General features: G+C 52.5%; 3 protein-coding genes across 5 annotated transcripts in view; 1 reads left to right on the forward strand and 2 right to left on the reverse strand.

Annotated features, from left to right (window-relative positions):
• Nucleotides 1-2,583, reverse strand: ISCA2 (iron-sulfur cluster assembly 2). The gene is made up of 4 exons (XM_073586866.1): nt 2,453-2,583; nt 1,760-1,859; nt 1,445-1,560; nt 1-254 (listed from the first exon to the last, which is right to left on the reverse strand). Exons 1-4 carry the CDS (start codon nt 2,497-2,499, stop codon nt 80-82), a joined length of 438 nt encoding a protein of 145 aa, XP_073442967.1. The 5' UTR covers nt 2,500-2,583; the 3' UTR covers nt 1-79.
• NPC2 (NPC intracellular cholesterol transporter 2) lies at nt 2,472-6,864 on the forward strand. Of its 3 annotated transcripts, none has more exons than XM_073586855.1 (5): nt 2,472-2,608; nt 6,001-6,096; nt 6,169-6,276; nt 6,370-6,542; nt 6,613-6,864. In XM_073586855.1, the coding sequence occupies exons 2-5, from the start codon at nt 6,012-6,014 to the stop codon at nt 6,700-6,702; spliced, it is 456 nt and encodes a 151-aa protein (XP_073442956.1). In that variant the 5' UTR covers nt 2,472-2,608; nt 6,001-6,011; the 3' UTR covers nt 6,703-6,864. The 3 variants fall into 3 exon arrangements, with proteins under 3 accessions (XP_073442956.1, XP_073442948.1, XP_073442941.1); XM_073586847.1 differs by having other exon boundaries at nt 2,473-2,608; nt 6,004-6,096; XM_073586840.1 differs by lacking the exon at nt 2,472-2,608 and adding an exon at nt 4,890-4,944.
• The window catches only part of AREL1 (apoptosis resistant E3 ubiquitin protein ligase 1), a 21,135-nt gene continuing 14,255 nt past the window's right edge, over nt 6,782-13,661 (reverse strand). Inside the window, exons 18-19 of the mRNA XM_073586822.1 lie at nt 11,755-11,930; nt 6,782-7,324 (exon numbers count right to left, since the gene is read on the reverse strand). Coding sequence (XP_073442923.1) covers nt 7,222-7,324; nt 11,755-11,930 — 279 coding nt within the window. The 3' untranslated portion in view covers nt 6,782-7,221. The remainder of the gene's footprint in view (nt 7,325-11,754; nt 11,931-13,661) is intronic.

Consider the following 13,661-nt stretch of genomic DNA (forward strand, 5'->3'; position numbering starts at 1 on the left):
TTGTAGTTATGATACAGGTTTATTTACAGAGCAGTGTACGGGGATTCGCTACATGGACGGAGAGATGAAGTCCATGTCATCACAATTTAAGGGAGAAAGAGGTTCCGCAGGAGCAGCCGTGCGCAGCCTGAGGGTTGTGCGTAAGCTGGAAGGAACTTCTGATCAACTCCTCACAATATTCAATGGTGCTTCCTCGGATCAATTGTAGACTGTGCACATCAACCACCACGTGTGCCCCGTCCTCACCAAACACCCTGTGGGTGAGAGAGAGACAGTGTGAACCCAACTCCACCTGTGATTCATTGGGTGTCTTCCACATCTTCTGCTGAATCATCCAAAATATTTGCAACTGAAAAGTCACCGAAAGATCCATGCACCGCTGCCCCACAGAGATCCGCACTCTGCCGCCCAACAGAGATCTGTGCGCATCTGCCCAATAGACATCCAGGTGCTGCCCCCCCTTAGATTTCCGAGCGCTGCCGCCAAGCAGTGATTTGCATCCTTCTGCCCAACAGAGATACACGCACTGCCGCCCCACAGAGATCCATGTGCTTCCACCCAACAGATCCATGCACTGTCGCCCCACAGAGATCCGTGCACTGCCGCCCCACAGAGATGCGTGTCTGCAATAATTCTACATGACTAAAACAAGGATTGTAACGGGTGTGTAGATTTTTTATATCTACTGTATGTCTCTGCTGTATGTTTTGATCATCCCCCCCCTTCATCTTCTCGTACTACTCATCAACTCTCCCCTTCCTCCACACATCATGTTTCCCCTCCTGCCACTCTCCCCGATTGTCCCCTCCCCTATACTACTTCACTCATCAACTCCACTCCATTCCTCCCACCTCCGCTCATCATCTCTCCTCTTGTTCTTACTTCATTGGCTTGTGGCCCTCTCATTGTCTTCTGCACCCAGTCCATTCGTTCTCTCAAGCTCTACCTCCCTTCCCCCCTCCACTTGTTCTCTCTTCCTCCTCCTCTCTCCCCCCTCTGCTCGTCCTATCCCCCCCCACTCTTCCTCTCCCCCTCTTTCCCCCCTCCGCTCGTCCTCTTTCCTCCCCTCTCGTCCTCTTATTCCCCCTCCGCTCATCCTCTCTCCCTGCCTCCGTCGTCCCAATCCCCCCCTCCGCTCTTCCTCTCTCCATGCCTACGTTCGTCCCATCCCCTCTCTGATCTTCCTCTCTCCCTGCCTCCGCTTGTCCCATCCCCCCTTCAGTCTTCCTCTCTCCCTGCCTCCGCTTAACCCATTCCCCCCTCTGTTCGACCTCTCCCACCTCCGCTCGTCCTCTCTTCCCCCCCTGCCCGCTCGTCCTCCTCCCCTTCTCTCCTCTTCTCCCTCCCTCCTCAGTCCCCACCACATTGCTTCATGATTTTCACTTCTGCTTTTGTGTTCTCTGAGCCCTGGCCTGCATTTCACCATTTCTCGGTGGCCCCTCACCTGTCCTCGTCTGTCACACACGTGTCCAGAGAGAATTTGTACTGAAATCCCGAGCATCCGCCGCTGTCCACCTGAAGCCTCAGGAACTCGGGGCCGCTGATCACTTGCCGCAGTCTCTGTAATGCAGATGTGACGCAGCGTCACTACACAAGATGTCACCTGCTCTATATGGCGAGATCTATAGACCAATTGTCACTAGGGGATGGCGCCATTCACACCTGTGTCTCATTTGGGGGTGCTCACAGTAGCAATGACCTCCCATAAAGCGTGAACAAGGTGCCAACCTCCATGAGCTACAAGTGGGACAGCTCTTACTCGCACACAGCTCTCCGCAAGGTAAACTTCTCCATCCGCTGCCACGTCAGATGCACATCGCACAGGCCGGCTGAACGCTGCCCACAAGGAAAGGAGGCTCCTGCAGAAGACAACGGGCCAATTAGAGCAAACCCCCAAGGACAAGATGTCAACGAATATTCATGTACAGAGCAACACGAGCTTGTCCTGAATGTTCCCCATACCCAAGTGGACAATGGAAATAGGCCGCTATCTCTGTCCGGACACCATGAGACCCGTCCCCACCTTCCTCCCAGAAGACCCCCTCCATCTTCCAGATCCCTTCGTCCTCCTCCCGCCAGAAGCGTCCATCCTCCCCATTCCAGACCACCTCAGCCCTGCTGCATCTTCCTCCCACCTGACGTCTCGGTCCTCCCCCCTTCCTCCAGTCCCCTCGGTCCTCCCGACCCCCAGTTCCTCCGAGTTATCGTGGTGGCTGGGGACCTGGGATCCAGTGTAGCAATCGAGAACACAGGTGACGGTCGGGGGAGGTTGGTCGCGGGTTAGTGTCGCACTGTAGACTACTCGTCCTGTATGCACCGGACGGGGCACTGCCGTTCTTGTCTCCGCATGTCCCGGGTGTCAGACACAATGTAACGACCCAACAACAGTGAGAGGACGCAAAGGTCGGTAACGGGAGGCGGAGAACAGGGAGGAACCCCGAGCACCGCTCACCTCCGCCGAGGCCTCAACACCGAACACAGGGCACGCGCTGCCGCCATCGCACCCCGAGCGTCCGCCACTCTGATTGGAGAACTAAAAACGTCACGTGACGTCACTTGGGCAATGCGGAAGGGCGGACCAGAAGTCACAAGACCCTTGAGCTGAGAGGTGAGGCATGGAGGAACGGTTGGAAGGGGTCTACTCTACTGGGAGAGAGAAAAGACGGAGGGAGTCTGCCGGGAGGGAGAGAGAGGGGACGGAGGGGGTCTGCCGGGAGGGAGAGAGGGGACAGAGGGGGTCTGCCGGGAGAGGGAGAGAGGGGGTCTGCCGGGAGGGAGAGAGAGGGGACGGAGGGGGTCTGCCGGGAGGGAGAGAGAGGGGACGGAGGGGGTCTGCCGGGAGGGAGAGAGGGGACGGAGGGGGTCTGCTGGGAGGGAGAGAGAGGGGACGGAGGGGGTCTGCTGAGAGGGAGGGAGAGGGGACAGAGGGGGTCTGCCGGGAGAGGGAGAGAGGGGGTCTGCCGGGAAGGAGAGAGAGGGGACGGAGGAGGTCTGCCGAGAGGGAGGGAGAGGGGACGGAGGGGGTCTGCCGAGAGGGAGGGAGAGGGGACGGAGGGGGTCTGCCGAGAGGGAGGGAGAGGGGACGGAGGGGGTCTGCCGAGAGGGAGGGAGAGGGGACGGAGGGGGTCTGCCGAGAGGGAGGGAGAGGGGACGGAGGGGGTCTGCCGAGAGGGAGGGAGAGAGGGACGGAGGGGGTCTGCCGGGAGGGAGAGAGGGACGGAGGGTGTCTGCCGAGAGGGAGGGAGAGGGGACGGAGGGTGTCTGCCGAGAGGGAGGGAGAGGGGACGGAGGGTGTCTGCCGAGAGGGAGGGAGAGGGGACGGAGGGGGTCTGCCGGGAGGGAGAGAGAGGGGACGGAGGGGGTCTGCTGAGAGGGAGAGAGGGGACGGAGGGGGTCTGCTGAGAGGGAGAGAGGGGACGGAGGGGGTCTGCTGGGAAGGAGGGGGTCTGCTGGGAAGGAGAGAGAGGGGACGGAGGGGGTCTGCTGAGAGGGAGAGAGAGGGGACGGAGGGGGTCTGCTGAGAGGGAGAGAGAGGGGACGGAGGGGGTCTGCTGAGAGGGAGAGAGGGGACGGAGGGGGTCTGCTGAGAGGGAGAGAGAGGGGACAGAGGGGGTCTGCTGGGAGGGAGAGGGGACAGAGGGGGTCTGCTGGGAGAGAGAGGGGACGGAGGGGGTCTGCTGAGAGGCGACGGAGGGGGTCTGCTGAGAGGGAGAGAGGGGACGGAGGGGGTCTGCCGAGAGGGAGAGAGAGGGGACGGAGGGGGTCTGCCGGGAGGGAGAGAGAGGGGGTCTGCCGGGAGGGACAGGGGACGGAGGGGGTCTGCTGAGAGGGAGAGAGGGGACGGAGGGGGTCTGCTGGGAAGGAGAGGGGACAGAGGGGGTCTGCTGGGAGGGAGAGAGGGGACGGAGGGGGTCTGCTGGGAGGGAGAGAGAGGGGACAGAGGGGGTCTGCTGAGAGGGAGAGAGGGGACGGAGGGGGTCTGCCGGGAGGGAGAGGGGACGGAGGGGGTCTGCCGGGAGGGAGAGGGGACGGAGGGGGTCTGCCGGGAGGGAGAGAGAGGGGACGGAGGGGTTCTGCCGGGAAGGAGAGAGAGGGGACGGAGGGGGTCTGCCGAGAGGGAGGGAGAGGGGACGGAGGGGGTCTGCCGAGAGGGAGGGAGAGGGGACGGAGGGGGTCTGCCGGGAGGGAGAGAGAGGGGACGGAGGGGGTCTGCCGGGAGGGAGAGAGAGGGGACGGAGGGGGTCTGCCGGGAGGGAGAGAGAGGGGACGGAGGGGGTCTGCCGGGAGGGAGAGAGAGGGGACGGAGGGGGTCTGCCGGGAGGGAGAGGGGACGGAGGGGGTCTGCCGGGAGGGAGAGAGAGGGGACGGAGGGGGTCTGCCGGGAGGGGGTCTGCTGGGAGAGAGGGGACGGAGGGGGTCTGCTTTGAAGGAGCGAGAGGGAGTCTGCTGGGAGGGAGAGAGTGGGGACAGAGGGGTCTGCTGGGAGGGAGAGAGTGGGAACGGAGGGGTCTGCTGGGAGGGAGAGAGTGGGGACGGAGGGGTCTGCTGGGAGGGAGAGAGGGGATCTGCTTTGAAGGAGCGAGAGGGGGTCTGCTGGGAGGGAGAGAGTGGGGACGGAGGGGGTCTGCTGGGAGGGAGAGAGGGGACGGAGGGGATCTGCTTTGAAGGAGCGAGAGGGGGTCTGCTGGGAGGGAGAGAGGAGACAGAGGGGTCTGCAGGAATAGAGAGGGGGATGGAGGGGTCTGTAGTTTGTGCAGCAACAATTTAAGAACTCGGGCAGCATAAATATTTAGAGATACTCTCGCAGTTTGGGCCTTTCCTTTCTTTATAGTGATATGGAGACAAAGTAAGAAGGGCAGGCGTCCCCTCTGTGATCCTACATCAGGGTGAATGACTAGAGTGATATGTGTCCTCTCTCTCCTGGGAGTGATGGACTTTATAAAAGTAAACACCATGAAGAGCGTAAAGTGACCAAGTCCACCAAGGGCCACCCAATATGGGGGGCTAAAGCACCATGGTTCTCTTCTCACTTCAGGCTCCTTCAGCCAGGTGGACACTGTTTCATGCGCTATAGAGACACAAGTTTCAAAAGCAGCTGAACAAAAAGTGTGCAGATTTTAAACAAGGAAACAATGACTGTCATGTGAAAAGGGTGCCAAAATATTGCTATTTAGGGTTTTATATTCAAAGAATATTCCTGTGTACTCTTTAAATAAAATCTGGCTGCAGGTTTTTGTTGGAATCAGAGTTTTGAGCTGCTCTCTGATTACACATCAAACAACTGCTGACTGATTCCCTTTGCAAGCTGAAGCTGCTGGTGATGAGAAAACTAGATTACTTAAGGGCAACCTACCATCTGATACATGTGTCCTATCCTGTGGCTGTATCATCTCAACCAGGGACGCTGTAGCTGCCAGTTACTGAGCAGCGCTGGAGACTTGTTGCACAGACGATTCCCCAGTGGCTTCTCCTCGATAGCTGCCCTGGATTGACAGGTCTCTGCCTATCCTGCACAGAGGCATGGAGAAGCCACCCAGGACCCTCCTTTTTCACTAGTCTGCAGTGTGGCTTGGTCTTAAAACTTTCCCAGTGAGAATTGTAGCAGCTGATATGGAATCTAATAGCCGGTGCCCGATACATGGAGGATTATTACACCAGTCCCAGTTTCTCCAATGCTGCACAGCCCTACAGCGTGACTCCTTGTGCAGCGTGACATGGACTTGAATACAAGCTTTTTAATCCCTAAATAGTAATGTTTTGGGATTATTTTTATTTCGTATTTCTTTCCATATATAAATTACTCCATGCCGTCCTGGTGGTTTTGAACCTTTTGAGTATCTGTATTTAAGTCCATGAACCTGAAGAAGGACCCTGATGTGAGAATCGAAGTGCGTTGCAATAATCTGCAATAGAGTTTGCTGTACCTCCCAAATTTGACGAATTGAGCATTTCTACATAGTTGGTAAGGAATGTTTCACTTCACTCTGTGCTTCCTCTCAGCAGCAGGAATCATGTTTCTGGGTTGTCCGGCTGAGCTGCTGCTGCTCTTCTTCATCCCTATTGTGTTCAATGAACCTCTTGTGTACAAAGACTGTGGTGAGTAAATGGGAGTGGGGGATGGGTTGCTGATATGTGTTTAGGGTCTTACCTGGCATCTCCTTCCTGCAGGCTGCGATCGGGGGAAACTGATTAGTGTGGATGTGTCTCCATGTCCTAAGCAGCCATGCCCCCTGGTGAGGGGCAGTAGCTACTCTATTAATGTGACCTTCATAAGCGGTAAGTTGGGCACCTTCCCTTCAGAACCTGTTTTCCCACTCTACCCCCCATATCCTTCCACTCCCATCGTGCTTGTTGGTTTGTTGTGCACAGATGAGGTGACCCCAAGCTGCAGTGCGATCGTCCATGGCATCATAGAAGGGTTGCCAGTGCCATTCCCGCTCCCAGAGTCAGATGGGTGTAAAAGTGGTATTGCCTGCCCTCTGAAGAACGGTGCCACCTACACCTATCTCACCAAGATGGACATCAAACCTATGTACCCCAAGGTAAGTAGGGGGTGCTGGGCTAGCAGGACCCCACCCAGCATAGGTGCTCACCTGTTCTATTTACCTGCAGATGAAATTGGTGGTGAAGTGGGAATTGCACGACGCCGACTCCAAGAACCTGTTCTGCTGGCTGATCCCGGTGGAGATCACTGACGGCTGAGTCACAGTCACATTCCCCTGGACCCTATAATCCACGCTGCTAACTGCCGTGCAGTTTTAACACAAACAAGAAATTGAAATGTCTTTCTAATTTTTAATAAAACTTATTTTTTTCCTGTATGATCCTCCAAGTGCCACAATAAACCGTTCGCTTCTTGTGCAAGTCTTGTACCTCATTCATTAGACATGGAGGAGCGATCATTAATACATGAATGCGAATAGCGATGGGACTGCTGGGGGGGGGCAGAAGTCGTTTTAAGATAATGGCAGATGGATGCTGGGTCACACACCACCTCAGCTATTTCAGTATTTGGGACTATTGTCACCATGCCAATGTAATGAGTGGCTGCACGAAGGAACCAGCTCCAGCCAGGAGGACCACCACTGCCCTCACCCAGCAGGGAGCCAGCCCCCAAGCCACTGCTCTGTTCTGTTCTGCTAGTTTCCAGATGAGTGAACATCGGCTCCAGCTTCTCCCCGATCGGCCCGATGACTGAACTGTAGAGAATCACAGGCATCGTCACACCATACCGAAACCCTCACAGCCCTCACTGATGGCGAGCTTCAGCAGCCGATGCATCTCCTCATATGAGTCGTAAGTGGGCAAACACAGCTGGTTAAAACTGCAAAGAGAAATCAGCATTATACACGGACATTTGCATTGCCCAGCGTGGAGGAGCCCAGTGAGCATATTCACTCTAGCGTCTACATGTACAAGGGCCAACACCTATGATTTTTCTGTTTTTGAGGAAACGGAGCATATTTTGCCAAAGCAAAGAATTTTTTGGGGCCAGCCTGTGGCCACAAGTGACAGTGTCCTCCAGTCTGGAAGAGAAGAGGTCATACACCCAGGATACCTCAGGACACATGGCAGGGACATGACATAATGGACATTCATTGATGTACGCAGTACTCTGACACAGCCTTGGGGTGGTAGCCACAGAAATCTACATGCCATCAATACACAGCAGCTTATAAACAATCTACACTCTGCTTTTGCTCCAATCTGATTCATCTCCTGACCAGATTCAGCTCTGCCACATTATAAGACATCGCAGAATGCCCTGAATGACGCAGCAGCGGCTATATGCAGAACGACCCGGTACAGATGATAGAAACCCAGAAAAATATGTTTTCTGCAGGTGGCGGGCATCTGTGGAGAAAATAACTTCTGGCAGAAGACTCCATACACTACAAGTTCAAGCTTAAACTTAACTCAATCTGGTAAAAAAGGGACTTTGCAACTTCACATAACATCACTGTCCAATAATCCCAAACGACTCTTCAAAACTCTGCATTGCCACCTGAACCCTAATGTATAAAACCTTGTCACCAACCTCAGTGCTGACGATCTGGCCACTTAAGAGTGTATTTCCTAGAAAAAAAATTGCCCAGATCCACACAATAGCCTCATACCCTGGATCCCCTTCCCTCCCACAAATCAAACTTACCCAACTGATTAATTCTCGCCATACAACCTTCACCAATGACCCTATTCCCTCACATCTCCTTCAGTCCCTCTCCCCAGCTGTCACTGCTCACCTAACTAAAATATTTAATTTTTCTCTTCCAGCATCTTTCCCTTTTCATTCAAATACACCATCATAACCCCTTTACTTAAAAAACACCCCTGGACTACAACTGCTCTAACTACAGACCGGTCACTATCTTCCTTCATTTCTAAACTGAAATGCTTGGTCCACGCCAGACTGATCCGCCATCTCTCTGATAACGCTCATCTTCACCCTTTACAATCTGGTTTCCGCTCTTCACGCCCTACAGCAACTGCCCTCACTAAAGTGGCTAATGATTAACAGCTGAATCTAATGGTCACTGCTGATTCTCCTGGATCTCTTTGCAGTATCTGACCCTGCGGATGACCAGCTCCTCACTATACTCCGCTCAAGAACACTGCTCTCTACTGGTTCTCCTCCTACCTCTATGACAACTCCTTCACAGTATATTTTGGCAGCTCTTAGGCCTCACCTTCCCCATACTTTCAAGGGTTCCTCAGGGTTCAGTCCTAGGTCACCTCTTCTTACTGTTGGGACTCCTCCTTACTGTTGGGGCTCTACAGGGTTCAGTGCTAGATCCCCTCTTACTGTAGGGGATCCTCTGGGTTCAGTCCTAGGTCCCCTCTTACTGTTGGTGCTCCTCAGGGTTCAGTCCTAGGTTACCTCCTCTTACTGATGGGGCTCCTCATGGTTCAGTGCTAGATCCTCTCTTACTGTTGGGGCTCCTCGGTTCAGTCCTAGGTCCCCTCTTAATGTTGGGGCTCATCAGGGTTCAGTACTAGCTCCCCTCTTTTGGTTGGGGCTCCTCAGGGTTCAATCCTAAGTCCACTCCTCTTACAGTTGGGGTACCACAGGGTTCAGTCATAGAACACCGCTTTTCACTGTTTAGGCCCCCTCCTCTTCATTTTCTACACCATGCCTATTGGACAGTCCATCAGTAGATTTGGTTTCCTGCACCATCTCTATACTCATGACACCAATTATACACCTTCTTCTCCTGACATCACGCCTGCATTACTACAAAACACCAGTTATTGTCTGTCCGCTGTCCCTAACATCATGTCCTCCCTTTATCTGAAACCCAATCTCTTCAAATCTGAACTTCTTGTATTTCCTCTTCTACTATCCTACCTAAAACCAATATTACAATCGCCTTCAGTGGTTCAACCATGACGCCGCAGAAGCACCCTCGCTGTTTTGTGTGAAACAGGCCTATCAGTTTTTTGGCGTCCGCCAAAATGTGAAAAAACGGATCTGTTTCCGTTTTGCCACAAACGGATGCTACCGGATCCGTTTTTTTGGACGGATCCGCTTTAGCCACTAATGCAAGTCTATGGGGAAAAAAACGGATCCGCCAAAAAAAATGGCGGATTTTGGCGGACGTCAAAAAACGGATGTGTGATCCACCCCTTAGGGTTATATTTGACAAATAGCTTTCTATTATTCCCTATATCTTATCAATCTCTCATGACACCCGCATCTTAAAAACATTTCCAGAATCTAACCTTTTCTTACCTTTGAAACTGAAAAATCACTGTCGCTCTTTTTCATTCTTGTTTGGACTACTGCAATTCTAATGATCGGTCTCCTAACCAAACTTTCTCATCTGCACATTTTTCTCGAATGCGGTAGTCAGGATCATGTTCTTGTCTAGCCTCTAAACCAATGGCTCCACCCTGTCATTGCACTGGTTACTCATCCATTACAGAATAAAATATAAACTAATCACTCTCCCCCACAAAGCTCTCTACAGTGCTGCACCGCCCTACATCTCCTCAACTGTCTATCACCTACCTGTCCTCTCCACAATGCTGCACCATCCAACATCTCCTCCTATTCTGTATACCACCCTAACTACCCTCTTTACAGTGCTACATGACCCAACATCTCATCTACCACCCTCTTCACAGTGCTGCATCATCCAACATCTCATCATTTGTCTACCACCAACCCGTCCTCTCTACAGTGCTGCACCACCCAACATTCATCATCTGTCTCCTACCCTACTCGTCCTCTGCACAGTGCTGCACCATTCTACATCTTCTCATCTGTTAACTATCTACCATCCTCTCTACAGTGTTGCACAACCCTATATCTCCTCATCTGCCACTTACCTGTCCTCTCCACAGTGCTGCACCATCCCACATATCCTCCTCATTTCAGTCTACCACCCTACCTGTCCTCTTCACAATGCTGCACAGCCCTAAAACTCCTCCTCATCTATCTGCCACAATATCTATCCTCTCCACAGTGCTGCACGGCCCTACATTTCCTCACCTGTCTACCACTCTACCCATCCTCTCCACAGTGCTGCACCGCCCTAGATCTCCTCCCCATCTACCACCCTACCTATCCTCTCCACAGTGCTCAACCGCCCTAGTTCTCCCCATCTACCATCCTACCTGTCCACTTCATAGTGCTGCACCGCCCTGCATCTCCTCCACTATCTACCACCCTACCTATCCTCTCCACGATGCTGCACCACCCTGCATCTCCTCATCTATCTACCACCCTACCCATCCTCTCCCCAGTGTGTTGCACCACCATGCATCTTCTCCTTATCAATCACCCTACCCGTCCTCTCCACAGTGGTACACAGATCAACATCTCCTCCTCATCTCTGTGTACCACCTAACTGTCCTCTCCACAGTGTTGCACCGCCCTACATCTCATCTACCACTCTACCCATGCTCTCCTTTCTGCAACTGATCTAAGTCCATCTCCAATACTTCTCTGGTGCTGTGCTATTTTTCTGGAATACACTACCTTGGGATGATTAATACCAGCCCCCACATTTTTAAGCAAGCCCTAAAATCACATCATTAGACAGGTCTATCACCTTCACCATTCTAACTCTTCCCTGTTCTCTCTACATTTTCCTCAGACTCTGTGCTTTCCAACTCATCTGTGTCCACATCCTCAATTCACCCAATAGAACTTGGTGACTGTACTTAGACAGATCCTGGCTGGTGACGGATCCTACAGCTGATGTGAAATGCTTTATTTATTAGAATGATGGCCGGGCCATACAAGACAAGCTTGTTACCCATCGTGTCCTCCTATTTACTCATGGATGTAGATTAAGAGTAACAGGACCCTCACTCCTCCTGTAACCAGTAAAATATGTGTTCCTCTGTAATGTCTGATGTTACCTGTCCCGCTTATTGTACAACGCTGCAGAATATGTTGGCACTATAGAAATGAAAGTAGTATTATTAGCAGAGCAAGGCCCCAAACAGGTGACAGTGGGATGGCGGCAGTAGAGCCTCGGCCAGGTGACCGAAGGGTAGCGGCAGCAGAGCCCAGGTGACCGAGGGGTGGTGACAGCAGAGGCCAGGCCATGCGACTGAGAAATGAAGGCAGCACAGCCCAGGCGACCGAGGGACGACAGCAGCAGAGCCCAGGCAAAGCGACCGAGGGGCGACGGCGGCAGCAGAGCACAGGCAAGGCGACCGTGTGACCAAACACTCTGACAGAACCGGCTCCACAGCTGAAAGCTCCCTGGGGAACATAGCGACAGGCCTGACATTTGCACCTACCAGGTGTGTGCGGTGGGCAGCGTGCCATGAGCAGGGGCTCCAATGATCTGGAAGCTTGGACAAAGAGAAGCAAATCCCCCGGTAGGCAGCTGAGAGCAGCCGGTTGTGAACTGCAGCAGACGAGCCAATTCCTCCTGAGTGAAGCTGTAGACGACAGCCCAGAACCAGTTCATGACCTGCAGGGGGTGACAAGATGACAAAGGTGAGAAAGACATAGGAAATATTGAACACAGCAATACTGCCGAAGGCCGGGAGTGAGGAGAAGCATCCTGTACAGAGAGGAGAGGAGAAGAGCGCCATCATATACAGAGAGGAAAGGAGAGGAGACGTGAGAGGAGAGGTAAGAGCGGCATCATATACAGAGAGGAGAGGGGTAAGAGCGGCATCATATATAGAGAGGAGAGGCGACGTGAGAGGAGAGGATAGGTAAGAGCACCATCATATGCACAGAGGAAAGGTAAGAGCGGCATCATATACAGAGAGGAGAGTTAAGAGCGGCATCATATACAGAGAGGAGAGGTAAGAGCGGCATCATATAAAGAGAGGAGAGGTAACATTGGCCCTACCTAAGTGAAAAGTAACGTGGAGTGCATCTTGCCAGTGGGATGCGACTGGGGGTGGGTGATCGTCATTATTGGGGTTTACTAAGGTTGAGAGATATTACAAAGCACATCCAGGACAATGAATGAAGCTTCACCACGTGTGTTAACAAAACTATGGACTGGGGAAGCAGATCTCCCGTGTGTTAGCAGAACTATGGACTGGGGGAGCAGATCTCCCGTGTGTTAGCAGAACTATGGACTGGGGGAGCAGATCTCCCGTGTGTTAGCAGAACTATGGACTGGGGGAGCAGATCTCCCGTGTGTTAGCAGAACTATGGACTGGGGGAGCAGATCTCCCGTGTGTTAGCAGAACTATGGACTGAGGGAGCAGATCTCCCGTGTGTTAGCAGAACTATGGACTGGGGGAGCAGATCTATGTATAATTCTGTTATTACGCTATGATACATGATGAATGACACCAATAATCTGCCAGGGATGATCTCTAAGCTTGAAAGTATAATTTATGAGTCCAACTGGTGAGCTGTAACCCTGCAGCGCTGGGGTCTTGGGTTCAAATCCTACCAAGGACGATATCTGCAAGGAGTTTGTATGCTCTCCGTGAGTTTGCATGGGTTTCCCGAGTTCTACAGATCCTCTACATTCCACAAACATAGTGATAGTCTATATTCTCTATGTACCACAACAATTGGGACAGTGATGATGTCTGTAAAGCGCTCCTAAATATTGTGGCGCTATGTAAAGGGAGGAAAATTAATAAACTGTAAAGTTATGAGTTGTCAGTCCAAAATAAATAGGTGGTCCGAAGACCAAAGTAATTTTCCTCCAAAATCCTACTCTGTTTAGTTCCATAATCGAAACTATTTTCTAATATACTTGCAATAAAAATTCCCCATCATTCCCTCACTGCTCTGTTTGATAACTACAACCGCAGCCTCTGCCCCCTGATGAGCCTTCATTTTAGGAGGGCAGAAGTGATCGTAGTGTCCATAGCCTCTGCTCCCTGATGAGCCTTTATTTCAGGGAGAGGGCAGAGGCGATCGAAGTGTCCACAGCCACTGATGACTATTCCTTTGTGTATCCTAGCATGCATTGTGAATTCTCAATCAAAGCATCACAAAAAAGAAAGTGGAAAAAAAACAGAAAAGCCGCTAGATCGAGTAGTGGGGGATGGATATTAGAAAATAGGAAAGGGACATCACTGCCGCACCATGTAATATGTGGAGAAACCTCTCAATTCTAAAACCACGTCAATCTGAAGAGACCGCTGACCATCGGTAATGGTAGTGCTAAAGGTGAAGGATTAAACTTATCCATGATAGGAGGAGATGAAGTTTCTCTATTACC

Source organism: Dendrobates tinctorius, unplaced genomic scaffold, assembly GCF_039654945.1.
Source record: "Dendrobates tinctorius isolate UK_male_01 unplaced genomic scaffold, ASM3965494v1 ptg000010l, whole genome shotgun sequence".
NCBI lineage: Eukaryota > Metazoa > Chordata > Amphibia > Anura > Dendrobatidae > Dendrobates > Dendrobates tinctorius.